The following is a 20,488-nucleotide window of genomic DNA, read 5'->3' on the forward strand; positions in this document are numbered from 1 at the left end:
CTGGCCACCTGGACTGTATTAGCCTCCTCATTAGGCTGCCTCCTTCAGTCCAGTCCAGTCACAGCACCCTCTGTTGAGAATTCTGCATGCCTACCCACCTTACTAGGAAGAAAAGTCAAAGTTTCTACAAACCCACTAGACCCTACTGGATTTGGCGACTATCAATCTTTCTGACCTCATTTCCCATTCCTATCACCTAGGAAGCCCCAGCCACCCTGACCTCTTGGCTCTTTCTAGAACGTGCCTCTGACCTCAGGGTCTCTAAGCTTCTTGTACTACTACTGTTTCCTCTGCCTGGATGCTGTTTCCCCAGACGAGTGTATGATTTGCTCCCTCGTTTCTTCCCAGTCCTTTCTTAAAAATCAACTTCTTATGAGATATTCTCTAATCACCCAATTTAAAGTCATAATCACCCTCTTGCCTGCCACCAACAGGTATATCCTATCCTTTTCCCACTATCTTTTTCTGCATGTCACTTATCACTTCCAACATACTCTATAATTTACTTCTTTTATCTGTCCACTGTTGTGTCCCCACCAGAATGCAAATTGCATGAGGGTAGGGATTTTGATTTGATATTTAGGTATGCAGTAAATACACATTGGATCAACATGTAAGTACTAAGGGCTCAACTCTTTCCCTAGGGTAGGATGGGAGGTAGGAAACAAAAGAAAGGGAGGGCAATCTTGTAAATACACTACAGCTACTAAATCATACACTGAAGAAGGTGTATTCTATGGTATGTGAGTCAATGATAATAAAAATTAGTTAATAAAGCATTGTCGATAGCCAACGACAAACCCAAAAGGAAGATGGAGAGCAGAGAGGAGTGCTTTCAGAGCTGCCCTGCAACTTTAGAAGCCACAGTGGACATGACCTTTACAGGGTGGGATGGACGGATAATGACCAACTAGATTCCAGGAAACTCTCCAACCTCAGAGGAATTATCACCCAAGTACAACTAACTCAGCAGCAGTGGAAAGGGACCAGAATCATACAGGTCTTAGAACCAGAATGTTTTGGGTTTCTTCCTCGCCACTGCAATTTTTCTCCTTCTTTGGTCCACTTATGCATACACTAAAAACATAAACGTGCCTTTGAAATAGGTGAAAAAAATTCAAACCATTTCTCAAGCTTCCCAGAGGCTGGAGCCCAGGACTGCTTCCAGCATCGTCAGGCCATTTCTGCAGGTGGTTCCATGTCATGGAGCTGGAGAGGCCACAGAAATGGAGGAACCCTAATTCCTCATGTGCTCATCGGGGTTCTAACAAAAACCAAACAATAGCAACTTCCAAAAGAATCTGTTAGTGATTCATGAATTTATGGATTGCTCCTTGAGAGGTAATATAAGGAATCCTGAGTATGAAGTTCTGGTGAGACCCATGAAGCCTGGTTGTGAAAGAAAAAATATACATTACTTTAAGTAGATTAGTGTAGACAGTTTAATTAGATCTCATTGCCCAGAGTTAGCTGAGAGGAAGTTGCTAATGAATCGTAATAGTACCTTACGTTGCTCTTCATGGTAATTTAAATAAGGAAACTCCAAGTGTGTTTTTGAAGCGTAGGCTCCTTTTGTTTCTCTTGTTTGCTGTTGAGTTTCTAAATGGGACTAGCGGTTGACAGTTTTTGCAACCACTCATGTTTGTTGAGAAAAGGAACAAACACGAATTTGTTCTTCACGGTAAACCTGTGCGGGGTGTGGAGGCTTGGGTTAGAGTTCCCACTTGAGAGGTAAAGTGAGGTCTGTGGCAGATGAAGGACTGAGTCAAGGTTAGGAATCGGAAACAGAGAGTTCAGGGATGCTGCCCAAGCTCACAAGGCTGGAAAGACGACGAGGGGATTCAAGCCAGCACTCCCAGTCCCGAAGCCCTGTGCTCCTGCACTGGCCACAGCTGGTCCATGACAAGCAAATACACTTCACTTGCGTTCTGATTCAACATTGTTGTATAGCTTCCCCAGAGACTCCACTGTGCAGCCATTATGGAAACCCTCTGCTGTTGAGGGCACCATGAAGGCCAGAAGGGTGAATGATACGCGGGCCGTGGGGGCAGGGACTCAAGGGGGCTTGAATTTATTAAACTGGCAGGTTGGAAAACAATGACAGATGGGTGAGGAAAGGACAGGACCTGGGGACAGAGGAGCTTCAGGAACTGGGAGTTGCTCAGCCAGGCGCGGAGAGGACTGAGCCTGCTAGAGAGGAAGGAAGGGGCCTTGTCGGCCTTGAATGTCATGCCTGAAGAATGTGAGATTGATCCTTTAGGCAATGGGGAGACATGGAAGGCTTAAGAATTATTTTTGCATTCATCATTTTTAATAAGCCCCCTAGAGGCCTACTTCAGCCACTCACTTGGAAAAAATCTGCCCTGGTGGACGTGTAGGATTTATGTTAATGTTGGTGTTTGTCTAATCTAGGAAGCTGCATGGGGGAGCACCCAAGCATACCGTGTCCACGAGGTGGAAAGAGCCAGTATCCATCTGGAAACATTTAATAGTTATGAGAAGCTTGTGCTTTATTTCCAAAATGCCAAAAATCCCTTGAGGACAGACATCTCTGAGTGGGGATAGGCCACATCTGCAGCCTTGCTTTCTTCATCTCTGCCTGACTGTAAATCCTCCGCCACTTGTTGACGGATGTGGGTGGGTCTGATGGGGATGGGAAGGGGAGGCTGGCACTAGATGGGTTCTTTGCAATGTTGGGGTGGCCTCAATCTGCATATAAACTTTACATGGATCATATTTCTCTGGACTAGGTCTGAAACACTGCATTTCCTGTTGCCCTGACACCAGCAGCCACCTCAAAGTTAGTATTATAATCCCTGAGGATTCTGTGAAAGAGACAGAAAAAAAGAAAAAAGCCAGACAGGATAGTAGTCTTTCTTTCTTTCCTGATTTTTCTTCTCTTTTCAGTTCTTCCCTTCTATATTTCTTCTTTTTATCAGGTAGGGAAAATTTTGCCTTTTTTCAAAAGCTGGCTCCTAAGAATGCATAAGGCTACTTGAAGATGTGCTGCTGTGACAGTCAGGTTGTTACTGTGACCAAAATATGTGACATGAACAACTTAGAGCAGGAAAGATTTATTATGGCTCCTGGTTTCAGAGGTTTCAGTCCATTCACGGTTGGTTGGCTCCAAGACAGAAATATCATGGCAGAAGGGCTTGGTGGAGGAAAGTTGTTCAGTTCATGGCAACCAGGAAGGGGAGAGAGAGAAAGGGAGAGAGAAAGAGAGAGAGACAGAGAGAGAGAGAGAGAGAGAGGAGAGAAGGGCTGGGGACAAGGTATAGTCACCAAGGACACACTCCCAGTGATCTGCTTCCTGTGATGCCTCACCTTCCTATATCACCTTCCAGTAGTCCATTCAAATCATTAATCATCAAATGGATTACTCCGTGAGTCGGAGCCCTCATGATTTCATCACTTCCTTGAAGCCCTACCTCTGCGCCAAGACTTTCACAGATGAGCTTTTGGGGGGCATACCAGATCCAAGCTACAACAACTGGGCTAGGCTACACGGATGAGACGCAATTGATTGCTTACACAGAGCATACATTCCCAATCCCCCTCCCCCTTCCTATCAAAACCCCTATTTGGTACAAATAAAGGTAGCCATTATGGTTTAGATCATTAATGTCTTCCAAAATCTCATGTGTTAGCCAGTGCAGCAATGTTCAGAGGTAAAGAGATTATGTTATGGGAGCTGTAACTGCATCAATGGATTAATCCTCTTTATGGCTTAATAAAATGAATGGATTACTGGGTGGTAACTGTAGGCAGGAAGGTTGTGTCTGGAGGAAGAAGGTCACCAGAGACGTGTCCTTTGATATTACATCTTGTCACTGACTACTTGCTCTCACTCTCTGCTTCCTGGCTGTCATGAGCTGAGCAACTTTCTTCAACCACACACTTGTGTCATGAGGTTCTGCTCCATCAAGGTTCAGAGCAATGGGGTCATTTGACCATGGACTGAGAACTCTGAAACCGTAAACTGCAAATAAACCTTTCTTCTGCTAAATTGTTCTTGTCAGGTATTTTGTTTATAGCAATGAAAAGGTGACTTTCACAGCAGCCAGGGGACTCAGAGGAAACTGGTCCATTCCCAGGACTCAGGGTATATTCTGAATCTGAGTCTAAACCAAAGATGGTTAAACACTCTCCTCTGATGATTGGGAAACTTAGGCTTGGGCCTACCCAAGAGCTCCGTCCAGGTGATTATTACAGGTGGAGCATCCCTAATCCAAAAATGAAAAAATCTGAAATGCCCCAAAATCTGAAAATTTTTGAATGCTGACCTGACCACAAGTGGAAAATTTCATACCATGAAACTTTGTCTCAGGCACAAAATTATTAAAAATGTTGTATAAAATTATCTTCAACTCGTGTGTATAGGTGTGCATAAAACATACGTGCATTTTGTGTTTAGACTTGAATACTATCCCCCAAATATATTATTATGTAATATATTTGGAATTATTCCAATAATAAATTTGGAATTATTCCAAAATCTAATAAAATCCAAAATTGGAAAGATTTTTGCTCCCAAACATATTGGATAAGTGATGCTCAACCAGTACTAGTTATTAGTCCAGATGGATTGGGTCCTGAGTTATAACCAATCAAAATAAAGACTTTAATCTTCTGGGTTTTGGTGACAGGTTCCCTATTGTTGGAAATGACTGAGGGAGTAGGTTGATTGAGGTTTGTTGGCAAGCATCTTGAGACCATGAGAAAATGAAGACTGAGGAAAAAACTGACATAAAAAGGATAAAGACACTCTGGAAAATCACAGAGGAGTGGAGTTGGACCTCTGATTGTCTTGTGCCTGGAGGCTGGGCCCACCTCTGTATTATTGTTATGTAAGATAATAAATTTTCACAATTGATATACCATGCAAATGGAGCCCCAAAACAAGCAGGAGTAGTTACTCTCAAATAAAACAAAGCAGATTCAAGCCAAATTTAATCAGAAGAGACAAAAAAGGTCACTTCATACTGGTACAGTGAACAATCCAACAAGAAGATATCATGATAATAAATATTTATGCCCAAAGATTGGTGCACTGAATTATATAATTTAAAGGCTCAGACCCCAGTACAATAATACTGGGTGATTTTAACACACTTCTCTCACCCATAAATAGGTCATTCAGACATACACTCAATAATGACTCTTCAGATCTAAAAAAATATTATAAATAAATGGACTTAACATATCTATAAAATATTTCACTGAACATTAGCCAAATTCAAATTTTTCTCAGCTGCTCATGGAACCTTCTCCAAAATAGGTCATATTTTAGGCCCCAAAACAACTCTTAGAAAATACAAACAAATTGATACAATTTCTTGTATCCTTTCTGATCATAATGGAATGAAATTAGAAAACAACAATAAAAACTACAGAAACTATAAAAACACATGGAGATTGAACAATACACTTTTGAATGATGAATGAATAATAGAAGAAATCAGGGAATAAATTAAAAATTTCTTAAAATCAAATGAGAATAGTGATACAACATACCAGACCCTCTGAGACACTATGAATACGAGTCTAAGAGGAAACTTTATAGCTATGAGTGTCTCATGAGAAAATCTGGAATATCCTAAATAACCTAAAGATGTATCTCAAGGTCCTAGAAAACAAGAGCAAATCAATTCTAAAACCAATAGAAGGAAGGAAATAATTAAAATTAGAACTGAAATCAATAAAATAGAAAATAAAAAATATAAAGGATTGATGAAACGAAGAGTTGATTCTTTAAAAAGATAAACAAGAAAGATAAACCCTTAACCCAACTAACCAAAAGAGAAGACCAACTTCATAAATTATAGATGAAAAAGAAGAAATCACCAGAGACATTGCAGAAATGCAGAAGTCATCAGGAACTACTCTGAAAACTTATACTTCATAAATTGGAAAACTTAAAAGAAATGTATACATTTGTAGAGACATATGATCTGCCAAAACTAACCAAGAGGATATAGAAAACAAACCAATAAAAAGCAATAAGATAGAGGCAGTAATAAAATCTTCCAACAAGAAAAGCCCAGGACAAGATGGATTTTCAGCTGAATTCTATCACAACTTTCAAGAGGAACTAATGCCAATGCCCCTCAAATTATTCATAAACTATGAAGTGGTGAAACACTTTTAAATTCATTCACTGATACTAAAACCAGATAAGGACAGAACACTGAAATAAAACTACAGACCAATATCCCTGATGAACACAGATACAAATTTTTTTTTAATATTAGCAAATAATATTCAACAACATATTAAGAAGATTGTATATCATGATCAAATTTGTTTCACTCAGGGAATGCAAGGATGGTTTGACTTACACAAATCAGTAAATATAATTCACCACATAAATAGAATTGACAAAAATCACATTGTCACCTCAATAGATGTAGAGAAAACCTTTGACAAAAATTTTCACCCATTCATGATTAAAAAAAAAAAAAAAACACTAAACAAACTAGGAACTGAAGAAATTTACGTCAACTTTATGAAGACATGTATAACAAACTCAGAGTCAATATCATAATGAATGAACATGTTTCCTTTAAAATCCAGAAAAAGACAAGGATGTCTACTCTCACCACTCTTATTCAATATAGTGCTATAAATTCTACCCAGAGGAATTAGGCAAGAGAAGGAAATAAAGGGATAAAATAAAAATAGGAAAGGAGAAGGTATAATTATCATTTGCAGATGATATGATCCTATACTTAGAAGATCCAAAAGCTTCCACCAGAAGACTGTTAGAACCAATAAACAATTTCAGCAAAGTAGTAGGTTTCGAAATCAGCATAAAAACCCAACAGCTTTTCTATATACCAATAATGAATCTGTTGAGAAGGAAACAATCCCATTAACAAAAGCCCAAAACAAAACAACAACAACAACAACAAAAACCTAGGAATAAATCTACCAGAGAAGTAAAAGACCTCCCTGGTTAAAATGGCCATGTTACCAAAAGCAATACAGATTCCATGAAATACCCATCAAAATACCCATAGTATTATTCAAAGAAATAAAAAAAAAAAAAGAAGAAAAAAATCCTAAAATTCATTTGAAAGAAAAAAAGACCCAGAATAGCCAAAGCAATTCTAAACCCAAAAGCGATGCTGGAGGCCTCACAATACTCAACTTCAAATTATACTACAGAACTATAATAACAAAAACTGCATGTACTGGTATAAAGACAGACTCGTAGACTGATAGAACAGAACAGAAAACACAGAGACAAACCCACACAGTTGCAGTCAGCTGATCCTTGACATAGGCACCAAAAGCATTGCAGAAAAGATAGCATTTTTTATCAAATGGTGCTGGGAAAACTGGTAATCCATATCTAAAAGAATGAGAGTAGATTCCTATCTCTTACCCTGCAAAAGAGCCAACTCAAAACAGATCAAAGACCGAAGAGTTAGGTCATAAACTTTGCAGCTTCTAGAAGAAACCATGGGGTCAACACTCCAACATACAGGTATGGGCAACGATTTCCTTCACAGAACCCTTAAAATTCAGGAAATAATACCAAAAGTTAATAAATGGGATGATATCTAGTTAAAAATCTTCTGTGCATCAAAGGAAACAGTTAAGAATGTGAAAAGATGACTTACAGATTGGGAGTCTATCTTTGCTTGCTCCTCTTCCTACAGAGTATTAATATCTTGAATACATTAAGAACTCAAAAACTTCCTACCAAAAAACCCCCGATTCAATTAATAAGTGGGCACATGAATTAAACAGACACCTCTCAAAAGAAGTGGTACAAAAGGCCAACAAATATATTTAAAAAGTGTTCAGCATCTTTAGCAATTAGGGAAATGTATATCAAAACTACACTAAAATTTCATCTTTCTTCACTTAGAATGGCAACCATCAAGAACACAAATAATAATAAATGCTGGCAAGGATGTCGGGGAAAAGGAACAAACATTTTTACACTGTTGGTGGGATTGCAAATTAGTACAACCACTATGGAAATCAATATGGAGCTTCCTCAAAAGATCAGAAATGAAACCACCATAAGATCCACTCCTTAGTATGTATCCTAAATAGTTAAAGTCAGTATAATATAGTAATATATGCATTTATATGGAGAGCAGAACAATTCACAGTAACTAAATTATGGAACCAGTCTAGGTGTCTCTCAAAGAATCACTGGATAAATAAAATGTGCTATATACATGCAATGGAGTTTCACTTAGACATAAAGAAGAGTGGAATTATGTCATTTGCAGGAAAATGGGTGGAACTTGAGAACTTTATGTTAAGTGAAATAAGTCAAAATCAGTCAAGGATCATGTGTTTTCCTTACATGTGGAAGCTAGAAAGGAAAAGGAAAAGAAAGATGGAGGGTGGGCTCTCATGAAAATCAAAGGAGGATCAGTAGAAGAGAGTAAAGGCCCCAGGGAAGGAGGAGGAGAGGGAAACAGGTAATCCTGAGGAACAATACTGACCAAATTTTCATATTGTGTGTATATACAAATATATAACAACAAAGCCCACTATTATGTATAATTGTAATGCACCAATATATATATGGAGAAAAAGAGTATTACAGATTTTAACAAATTAAAATGTTGGGTGCGGAGGCGCACACCTGTAATCCCAGCAGCTTGGGAGGCTGGGCACGAGGATAGCGAGTTCAAAGTCAGCCTTCCAAAAAGGGAGGTGCTAAGCGACTCAGTGACACCCTGTCTCTAAATAAAATACAAAATAGGGCTGGGGGTGTGATTCAGTTGGGGGTATGACTCAGTAGATGAGTACCCCAGAGTTCAATCCCTGGTACCCAAAAAATAAAAATAAAATTAAAATTAAAAAATACAAAAAAAAAAAAAAAAAAAAAAAAGAAAGAAAGAAAGAAAGAAAGAAAGAAAGAAAGAAAGAAAGAAAGAAAGAAAGAAAGAAAGAAAAATTCCCTTCCAGGTGACTTGCCCATACAGTGGTTTTAACTAGAGAAGACTCTAATAGTATAGATTTATATCAGAGTCCGCAGTGATTTCTTAATAAACCACCTGAGCCTTCTCATCTGAACCACCCAAGGGCTCCTTGAGGAGGTAGAATGAGCATTACAGTTCCTAGAATTCAGAGCAGCAAAGGGACTTGCCCAAGGTCATACAGCCTGGATCTTCCTCCTCTCAATATTGTGCTCTTTCTAATACAACAGACTTCTCACATGGCCTTTATTGTATCTTTCAATCAGTCCAGGATTTATTACCTGATATTGTTAAAAAATAAAAAATTCCACTCATTCATATAAAGCATTTTTCACTTTACAAAGCCTGTTTAGATCTGTAACTTCAATCTCCAGAGATCCCTGAAGGAAGTAGCTCAAATATAGTCAGATGCAAAGACCAGTCACTGAAATTTAGGTGACTCAGCTGCTCAAAAGCCTATAATCTAACAAGAAATGACACCTCAGGCCAATCAAGATCTCCCTTGGGACTTTAGAATTGGAACTCGTGAGAAGCGTGCGTGCAGGGCCACAGAGCCTGCGAGGCCCTGAATAAGACAGGACAGGACAGGACAGGGACGGGGAGGAGGCGGGGCGCGCGCCCTGGAGACATGGGGAGGGCGGACGCCTTAGCTTCTGGCCACTTCCCAGATCCCATTTCCAGTCTGACGGAGGTCCAGCTGGACCTGGCCTCCTGTGCATGACGTAGATGTTTCTGGGCCCTTTCACTTGAGCCAGTTTGGGTCGGTTGCTGTTCCCTACAGCTTTGATTAAAACCTTTTCCATGTTTGTTGTTTTAGTGATGTCCTGTTTCCCAAAATGATGAGTAGTAAAATGAAAGCATTTTAAACGGAAAGGACACATGTGGCTGTATTTTGGTCAAAAGACAAAAACAGGGGGTCCCTAGAGAGGCCGCACTGAATTCTGGGAAGAGGTGTGGCAAGGGATCCTGTCAGAGGCCGCAGCCCCTGAGAAGGTTCAGGATGCTCTGGGAGTGAAAAACGGGAGTGGCTGACCTTGAAACTATACTGTCAGATGTTGCTGTGGAGTTTTCCCATTCTAATGACGGTAGTTTACAACCAGGAGACATGTGACAATTTTTGAAGACATTTTGGATGTCACATTTGGGTGGGGGTGGGGGACACAGATTTGACTGGCATCTAGGAGGTAGAGGGCGGGGTACAGGTTCACATCCTGTAGCACACAGGCCAGCCCCTCGGGCAACAAGGAATTGCCCAGGACAACCTGTCAATATCCCCAGGGTTGAAAAACTGATTTGTGAGAATGTTTATTTCCCAATGTATTTATGGGAACGTTATGTTTACTGCTGTTCCCATCTAGGACCTTCCCATAAGTATCATCTGCACTTTTTGGATGATAGAGTGTGAACTATTCATGGATTTTCTTTTTCCTTTCTCTAGGATCACATTTGATCACTACATATAGTCAGAGAAAATCCTATAGGAAAGACACTCACTGATAGGCACTGGGAGGATTAAAGAGTTCATCCGTGTGTCCAATGACTGGTACATGCCCGTGCCAGAAAACCAAAAAGGGAAAGCCTTTTTTGGTGTGTGTGTTTCAGACCATCATTTTGTACCTCATTAAGAACCTGACATATGGTAATGCTTACCACATCCACAGAGGCTTTGACCAATAGTGATTTCTAGGGGGACTGCAAACAGTAATTACATTTCTGAAGTGGTAGTTTAGATCTTATATTGCCAGTGGGGAAAAAATGCTGGGTTTGCAGGCATGCCCCTCTATAGGACTCCTCCCAGGAGTTATTCATCCCGGCTAACGGAGGGGGCACGAAGATCAGTAAGGAGCTCTGAGGTGAGGTGGGCCAGGATTGTTTCTTCGGGTTACCCTGGAAACGGTGCACAGTTTAAAAGATTCTCATGGAGCTTTGGAAGATGGATTCCTTTCATCAGAAACTTCTTTCCCTAATGTGTTTGACACTGGATTAGCTCTGCCTCCTCCCAGCAAGTTCTTCCCCTGGGGCTTGGAGGTTTGTGATTGCCAAAGACCATCTACTGTGAATTTGGAGCTGGGTATCTGGTTCAATTTAACTGTGATCTCTGGAGCCTGGACGAGAGTGGACACTCTGTACTTTTTGGTCTGCCTTCAATTCTGAAGCACAGTTTTTAAAAACATTTTCAGGTCCGGCCTAGCTTCCCAGCTGAGATAAGAAGCTGAGGGTGTGTCTGCAGGGTCCGTGCCTTCCTGTCTGCCTCTTGGTAAAGAGTGGGTTCCTCTCAGATGACAGGGTTCCAGCTTTTCCCTAGCTGCCCAGAGACAGACGTGGGGTTAGGGGTCAAAGCACATTCTTGAATCCCAGCAACCAGAGGCTTGGGGAAAGTGGAGGGTGTGGAGGATTGTGGAGGAGTGACTGCGGTGGAGGAATTGAGGGCTGTGGGGGACCAAGTCTTGGACCAGCAGACGCAGAGTCATTTAGAAGCAAGAGACCAATCTCTTCAAGAGGAGCCACCCAGCCTTAGACTCCGGAACCCTTCCTGGGGACCGTTTCCCGCTCTGAAGGACCCTTCAGACACTCCTGCATGGGTCTCCTGACAATTCGACACAGCTGTTCCGTGGTCTGTTAAATGAGATGGGACTGGTCCTTTCGCTCTTCATGGAAAATTTCCTTCCTTCCTTTCTTCCTTCTTTTTTTCTTTCTTTTCCCTTTTTTGAGATGGATTCTATGTGCCTGGGTTGACCTCAACTCTTGGACTCATGTGATCCTCCTGCCTCTGTCTCCTGTAGCTGGGACTACAGGTGCACACCCCTGCATCCAGCTCTTCATGGAAGGTTTTAGAAGTTTAGAGTCCACTCCAGTAACAGCAACTGCTATCGTTTACTGAATGCTCACACTGTACATGTGTGATCTTATTTATTATCATGGTACTCCTATCAGGTAAGAACCATCATGCCCACTTTTTCAAAGCAGTAAATTGGCTCATCCAAGGTTATAGGATGAATTTGGAGCTAAATCAGAATTCTGTCTCTGAACTCAAACACTTACCACCATTAGATTTCCTCTTTCTCCCATTCTGTAGGATAGGTTCATCTTCCTTTTTACCTTGATGGGTGTATTATAGGCTTTTTGAAAAAGTTGGTTGACCATAGTTAAGTTGCAGACTGTGAAATATATACATTGTATAATACAGTTGTTTCAGTTATAAGGTCAAGAAATTTTTTTTTTTTTTGGTACTGGGGATTGAACCCATCCCCAACCCACTTTATTTTTTTATTTTGAGAGAAGGTCTTGCTAAGTTGTTTAGGTCCTCCCTAAGTTGCTGGGGCTGGCTTTGAACTTGAGATCCTCCTTCCTTAGCCTCCTGAGCTGCTGGGATTACAGGCGAGCACCACTGCACTGGGCTGAAGAGATTTTTTCCAAGAGTCTTTTTGGGGTCTACACTGATAGCACTCTTTCCCTCACAAATGTTAAAGTGATGTACAGGCACATTTTAAAATGTAACCAGGCATTACATAAGACGTCTAAATAAGCATTTGAGTGTACTGTCATTGACAGTGTGATGGAATGTTACAATGGGATGATCCTTTGTCTCAGTTCCTGCTGAGGCCTTGTGCCAACTACTTCCATGTTCCAAGGTCATCTCCTTGAAGCTCCTCTCACTGTTCCCTAAAGCAGAGTGAGAGTGAGGGAACCACCAGCTCCCCTCCCCCATCTGGGGAGAAGGTAGAAAGAAGGAAAATGCCAACATCGTTTCCTATAGAACCCCTTGCTCTCTCAGCTCTGAGTGCCCCTCTCAGTTTCTATAACCTGTCAGGCAGTCTGAGGGAGCTAGTCAATCAGGGATTACCTGTTTTGGAAATCCAATTTGGATGCCAAGGAAGCCCATTTGACATGGTTGTATCCTGTGGGCTTGGGACACAGTAGACTGGTGTCAGACTCGTGATTCAGTTCTCTACAGAAGAGGGGAAGAGCTTGTGGCACATGAGACTCCCTGCTGAGAGTCTGAACCTGGTGGCTTTAGCTCTTGCCCCAGTTAGCAGCACTGAGGACTAAGGAAACAGTAGCAAAAAGCAGCTGGACACAGGATGCCTGTTGCTCAGGGGTGGAGGAAGGAACAGCAAACCCTGAGCCGGAGCAAATTTATTCAACAGCATTTATGGAACTACAGGTAAGGAATTCCCAGTGAAGTGGGGGCATCTGCCAAGAACCCACAGCAGTGCCAACAAGAAAGCAGCTAAAAACTCTGCCAAGCTCAGGGACCCTGGATGCCAGCTCATAGCTGTGCCTAGCCAGGCCTTTCTGTCACTTTTGCCTGGCTTCTCTGTACCCACTTAACTCCAGGCATGAAGAGACCACTGTTAGAAGTCCAGGTAAGACAGGTAAAGTCAAAAGGCAGGAGAAAGAGAATTCAGACATCAGAAAGCAAACCTGGATGGGGAGGATGAAGCTCCAAACTCTAAACACGTTTTTTAGCAGTGCCTGCTGATATATTCGTGTTAATGGCTACAGTGAGACTGTGTCAGGTAGAATATAAATCTAGTTATTTTTAAAAACACTGAGCATGGCTTGAAATATTAAGGAACCTAGCTAGATTTCATCCAGGACAGAGGTGAGAGAGAGTTGCCCCAGAGACAGTGTGTGAGAAGACAGTAGGGGATTTTGGGGGGATATTAAGGGGTGCTGGGAGGACATGCTCTGTGTCTGCTTGTCCAACGTTCGCCCTTGATCCCACCTGTCTTCCTCATCAGCTCCAGATACCACGTATGAATCTGCTCAGGGCCTCGGCATTGGCTCCGTTCCCAGCCTGGAATGCTCTGCCCAAGGACACACATAGGTCACACCCTGATTTCCTTCACCTCTCTGTTTAAATAATATCTCTTTATCAGACCCTTATCTAATCATGCAATGCAAATGACCACCGCCATCTCACTGCTTCCTGTAGCCCCCTTATCTTCCTTTCTTACCTTTTTCACAGCCCCTACCACCACCAGGCTGCTTCCAAATGTTTTTCTAGTAAGTGTCCCCTGTGGGTCACATAGGTGACCCAGTATGGCTGCTCTAGGGAAATGGAAGCTATTTTGTTCATTCTACTCCCTGAGTACACAGAATGGTTAACGGCACCTGGGGTGGCTCAATAAATACTTGTGGTTGCTGCAGATGAATGCTATTATCTCTGCTTCCCAAACTCCTTTTACCTTTTGGAGCACAGATTTGCAAAGCCAGTCTGGGCAAGTTGACTTGCGCCTTTATGTCCAAAGCATGTTTTCTGTGTCTGGGACACAAAGGAACCCAGAAGAGGGAATTCACTTAGCATTAAGATGCCAGTGGTCTGATCCCTTGGAAACTATAGGTAGGATTCTCCCCCCAGGAATAGTTTTTTTTTTTTTTTTTTTTTTTTTTTCTCTTTCCTTTTGAGTCTAAGAAGAAAAAAATGCAGAATCGCCTGAAGGTGATTTTTATGAATTTTTGCCACATGTCTACACAAAACTTTAGCCTTCCTCCAACTGAGGGAAAGAATTTGAGAAATTTTCCTGGAGTCTTGTCCTTGTAGAGACCCTTATCAGGGATAGTGATTTTCTGCTGCAGTTTGAGTCATGAGGAAGTATGATTTTTTCTGTGACAAGCTGCTGACTTTACCCTCTGTGAAGATAAAGGAAACCTTCTGGAGACATGCCACCCAGAGGGCTTCATGATGAAGGCTCCTCAGGTTCCCCCTGCTCAGAGATAGATCCCCCTTACACACCTGGGAAGTGATTCTAAAACCAGGAGGTTATCCAAGAATGACAGAAATAACTACCCCCCCAATCTCCTGTGAATTCCTTTCTCCAGTCTCCTCCATCCTTATTACTGAAGTGTCTCTACTTGCAAGAAAGGATATTTTTCTTAGAAATTTGACTTGGCTTGAAAACTGTTTTTAGGATGGCAAAGATTAATTTGGTATAGTGACAGAAAAACCAGGACCATGTATATTTAAGAATGTGAGTTTGGAATTAGGCTTCTTGGATTTAAAGTTGAGTTCTCTAACTAGCTGTGTGACCTCAGACAACTTAACTAACTTCTCATTGCCTCAGTTTTTTTTATTTAATCTGTATAATGAAATTAGTAACAGCCCACCCACATGTTTGCCTTTGAGATTAAATGGGTTAATATATGAAAAGGAGTTCATATGCTGTTGTTGGAATGGTGGCTAATCATTACAAACACTACTGCCACCATCACCATCATTGCCATCGTCATTGTCCCCACTGTAAGGAATTTCCACAGAACCACGCCGGACATGGGAAATCACATAAGGGAATTTATTAAGCAAACAGTGTCTCCCTGCAGGGTAAGAGAGAAAATGAGAGGAAAAGAGAAAGGAAAAGAAAGGGCGTACGCTAGAGAGAGTGGAAAGCCAGGAGGATAGAGAAAAGTGTGTAGGACAGACAGAAGAAGAATGGAGAAAAGATGGCGGGGAAGCTACAGTAAAACAGTTGAATTCTGCAGGGCTAACAGGGGACCAATATGGGAGAAGGATACTTGCAAGCTGACTGATGAACCAATAGCTAGCCAGGATGTTCACAGATTGACAAGTGGTTGGGAGGCGGGCAAAATGGCTGCACCTGATGGGCGGGGGAGCAGCTTTATACATTACACCCACCATCTGATAAGATGCTGTCCAAGGTTAGCCATGATTTGACTCTTGTATTTCTTGGTGAAGGAATCTACTATGGTCTGAATGTGTGTGTTCCCCCTAATTCACACTTAGAACTCACAAATCCCAAGGTTATGGAATTAGGAGGTAGGGCTTTGGGAGGCAACTAAGTCATGAGGGTAGTGCCCCTATGCATGGAGTTAGTATCCTTATAAAAGAGGCACCAGAGAGACCCTTGGCCCTTCTACTACACAAAGATGCAGAGAGAACATGTCATCTGTGAACCAGGAAGTGGGCCCTCACCACACACAGAATCTGTTGGTGCCTTGATCTTGGTCTTCTCAGCCTCTAGTGCTATATAAATAAATTTCTGTTGTATAAAATACCCCGTCTGTGGTATTTTGTTATAGCAGCCCAAATGGACTAAGAACATGTGGATTTGTGACTACTATTTGGCTAAATTATTCTAGGGTCCAATGAACTGAATGTTTGTGTCTTTCCAAAATTCACATTCTGGAATCCTAATCCCCCGTGTGATGGTATTATGAAAAGGAACCCTTGGAAGGTAATTAATTCATGAGGGGGAATCCTCGTGGAAAGAGGTTAGTGCCCTTATAAAAGGGAGCTCAAGGGCTGGGATTGTGGCTCAGTGGTCTAGCACACACAAGGCCCTGGGTTCGATCCTCAGCACCACATACAAAACTAAATAGTGTTAGAAAAAAAAACAAAACTGAAATTCTTAAAAAAAAAATGGTATAAAAGGGACCTCAGAAAACTCTCTCACTCTTTCTGGCATGTGAGGACACAATAAGAAGATGACCTTTGTGCACCAGGAAGTGGGCCCTTACCAGACAGTACTCTTTTGAGCCCCTTGATCTTGCAGTTCCCAGAACTGTGGAAAATAAATATTTGTTGTTTAAGCCATTCAGTCTATGGTATTCTGTTATAGTAGCCCCCATTGATTAAGACACTTAGAAGGAGAACAATTCCACACTTTTGCCCCTTCTTCCTCCTCTCAGTGATTTGTAAGGTTCTTCAGTCCATTGTCATGAAAAGCTTCTAGGTAGTTGTACAATTGGCTAGATGGTTGAAGAATGATATCTAGTATTCAATTCTTAACAAGAACTGAAAAAAAATCCAGTGGAAAATATGCACTAGAAATGGATCTAAATATGCTTTCTTTTACATTATAGGATCAGAATAAAACATAAACATAAAAATAATCTCTAAATGAAAATGACAGGAAATTAATATTTCTGTGTTGCAAGATTCTGGCTTATCGATTTGACTCAGGAAAGGATTTTGGCATCCAGGATCCTGGAATCACCTTTGTCCCGCAGGATATGACTGGAATGCAGCCATGAATTTGTGCCGAGACACGACATTTGTGTGTGGGGTTTGCGTGTGCAAGTTGCCACATGTTGTGTAGTTTTTATAGGTGGCTCCACTGGAACCTCATCTGGTGCCTGCTCTGTGCCCTTGCCAAGCAGTCCTGAGAGTTTCAGAGAGTCTCTGAGGGTTTCTGTTGGGTTTGCTGTCTGTTGAAGCAAAAGGGTTTCTAGCTGATTAAAAACAAATTCTAAAGCCAGTGTCCACAATTGTTTATTTTACAGATGAGGTAACCATGGAAAATGCAATAAACAGAACGAAAATAGTCTTTGCTGCATTGTGAACATGTGACTCTGGACTTGCCTTGGGGTTTTCCTTGCCTTTCAACCTTTCACCTTGTGGTCTGCAAACAGGACTCACTGAGGTGACCCCAGACTGATTTACATTTGTTTGTGTCTTCTTTTTAAATTAAAATTTTAATGACCAGCACTCTCAAAAGTCATTTCTGATGCCTATCTCAATTTCACCTGGTTTCTTGCTCCTCTCTGGACACGTTTTCTGCACTAACAGAAGTTGTGTCACTGTGGCTTGCCTAAGGACTGCCCACGCCAGTAATACAGTGGCAGCTTCGTTGTGTTTTCTTTCTCTTGTCCTGTGCTCAGGGGTTCAGAATTTCATTGTTTTCTGTAGATCAGAAGGAGACACATTTTCAGGCAGCAAGCTTGTGGGGGACCTTTGGGCATTCTCAAATTACAGTCATCAGAGAAGCTGCCTCATGCTTATCACTTGCTGAATGACTGATTAGCTCAGATCCCCTGGATAAAGAACTAGCGACTAGTTTCTAATAATTATGCTAATATCACAGAAATTCACAAATCTATTTGCTTTCCATATCCAAAGGTTTGATGTTTAGAAACTTGACAATGATTATAAGTGAATGTTTTCACAGTTGATCTGGGTTCTTTGTTCCAGTCACATATAGTAAAGAAATTGTGTGCTAATATTTGGGTGCTGACAGTGTGCCAGGCACAGATTGAAGCCCTTTGCCACTACTCTATGAGGCAGGTGCTAATAGACCCCTTGTATGGATGAGAAAGTCGAGGCCCACAGAGTTTTAGAATAACTTGCTAAAGTTAACCCATTTAAGCCTCTGCCTGAACAGCCTCCATAGAATCCATAATCTAGGAAGAACATTTAGTCTTGGCGTCACATGAAAGGCCATAAATTTAGACATTTGACATTATCTCGGCATGAGCTCATGCAGACAATCACAGAAATACACCAGAAAACTCAAAGAAGATTGTCATAGAACTTGGGCCACTGTCCCTAGTACACTATGGTGAGATACCTATATGCATATGTATATATAGCAAGAGACTCACACACCATAATCTTCTTCAATTGTCTTGTGAAGAGTACAATTAGGTTAAAATTCATTTTTTGTATATATTATAGTCTTTAGTTAGATACACATAAATATTTAAAACATATCACAGATTCCCTAATCCTGCTTTGATACTTCTTCAATTAGTAATATGTAGATTCTCAACAATAAAATTGTCCTGGGCAGTTTAGAGTTTGAAGAATTCTCAGTGTGTAGAACCCCATATTGAGAAGTGAATTTACAGACTATCTTGTCCAACTTGTTCATTTCATATAGGAGGAAATGAGGATCCAACATGCTGAGTCACTGCCCAGAGTCACACAGTTAGATGCCCTTCCACTGACCAACAGAACCATGTGTTCTGGCTGCACCCTCAGTTGCTAAGACCTGGCTGCAAACATGGGCACATGTAATGGGAACATCCAGAGAATATGAAACATTTATTGTAAGACCAATGACTCCTCCCAATATAATCTTATTTTTTGAGTATATGGGAAAAATACATTTTTATAAAAGTTTTCATGTTTCAAAACTCTGTTGGAACTGAGAATCAATATCAAACCTCATGGCCACCCTGGGAAAGAGGGTTTGCAATTTCTATTTTTCAGAGCAGAAAACAAAAAGTCGAGAAATGTCACACACACCTTTCCCGAGGTAGCACAGCTAGGCAGTGGCAGAGCGGGTCCTATAATTTAGGACTCCTGGTTTGGCACATCACATCAAACCACACTGCTCTCCTCTATTCCATGTGTCTTACAGGAACTGCCGCTGAGAACAGCACAAGCATTTTTGTCTTCCTGATGCTATTTACAAACCATTCTTAAACCTGCTGTAATTTCTTTGAAAGAACCTATTCTTCATGTGACCCGTAACTTGAATGGAAAAGATAATTAGATTTTCTAAATGCCATTCATAAACACTATTTCAGGACAGATATTAAGCATTTCCAATGTTTCTAAGCTATTTCCTTTTCAGGGGTGAGGTGTAAGAGACATTTAAATAAGTCAGGAAAAGTAGTGTCTTGCCAGAAAAATGCAGTCCTATAGTTCTTTGTCAAAAACCCTTTTACGAAAAAGGGTCTTTTAATTCAATAAATAAAAGATGGGCACGTCCAGCTTTCCTACTGGGGCAGCTACCTCTTGCAGCTAACACACACACAGAGAAAATATACAAACAAACAGCCTTTGATCTTGTCTTGCTCTAGGGGCGTTTCATCTTTCAAGAGACCAAGGGAAAAACAACCTCAGAACTTTACCACCCAAACGTCCAAATTTATTGCAACAGAACGTAATGGCAAAATACCATTTTCTTTGCACACACAGTTTTTTGAACAACCACCACAACCAAGATTGCCTGGTTTTATGTTTATAATAAACCCTGAGAAAATCTTGAATTCCACTCTCAGTTTGGGGATGGTAGAGATGCTGTGGGTTGTCTGGAGCAAAGGATCCTGTCCAATTATTCAATCTTATCCTGTTTAACCTGGGCTTCAGGCATTTATTTCATGTTTATACTGGTTTGACACAAATCATGCTTAAAAAGAGATTTTGTATCCTGTCTTCCTGTGCAAAGTCGAAACTACACTGGTGGACTTAACAATGCCAGCCCCTTCTCGGCTTATCAGTAGCAGAAGCATTCAGCCTAAGAAAACACCTCTAGTGTAAACAAGATGAGGGACTGCACATCTAGCCACATTCCACTGAAATCTGCCTGAAGAGAGAAGTCCAGAATCCCATGAAGTGATTTCTCTTTTAATCTGTGTACCCATTTCTCACCCTGCTTTTGCATACACTATTGTACATGAGTTGTTAAATTGTTATGACAGTTGAGCAAAGTTGAAAAAAAGCAAGAAAAACTTACTTACTTAAAAATTCTACACAAATGTCATGCTTTTCAACTTATTTTTAACCATAATTAAGTTGGTTTAAAAGAACAGTGAAAACTTTGGCCTAATAGTGACATCTCAGCATAATTTACTTATAACTGATAAACATATAAACATATATAAATATAAATAATCAGTTGTTTACGAGGATGCTACCACCCTCTCCCATCCCAACTCTCTTGAAACTAAAATTGACACAGACTGATCACTTAGTTAAGGTATATAGTTTCTCAGTGACAAATGCATTTTATATTTCTATAATAATGAATGGAAAGCAACTATATGCACAGTTTAGTAATTCATCAGAC

At 41.0% G+C, this 20,488-nt stretch overlaps 2 protein-coding genes across 4 annotated transcripts in view; one reads left to right on the forward strand and one right to left on the reverse strand.

The window, feature by feature from the left end:
- The window catches only part of VIT (vitrin), a 108,924-nt gene that overhangs the window by 88,163 nt on the left and 273 nt on the right, over window positions 1–20,488 (reverse strand). The window lies entirely within an intron of this gene.
- Window positions 12,798–20,488, forward strand: part of FEZ2 (fasciculation and elongation protein zeta 2) — a 132,844-nt gene continuing 125,153 nt past the window's right edge. Inside the window, exon 1 of the mRNA XM_079109606.1 lies at window positions 12,798–13,116. Coding sequence (XP_078965732.1) covers window positions 13,034–13,116 — 83 coding nt within the window. The 5' untranslated portion in view covers window positions 12,798–13,033. The remainder of the gene's footprint in view (window positions 13,117–20,488) is intronic.

Source organism: Sciurus vulgaris (assembly GCF_902686455.1).
Source record: "Sciurus vulgaris genome assembly, chromosome: 14".
NCBI classification, from domain to species: Eukaryota; Metazoa; Chordata; class Mammalia; order Rodentia; family Sciuridae; genus Sciurus; species Sciurus vulgaris.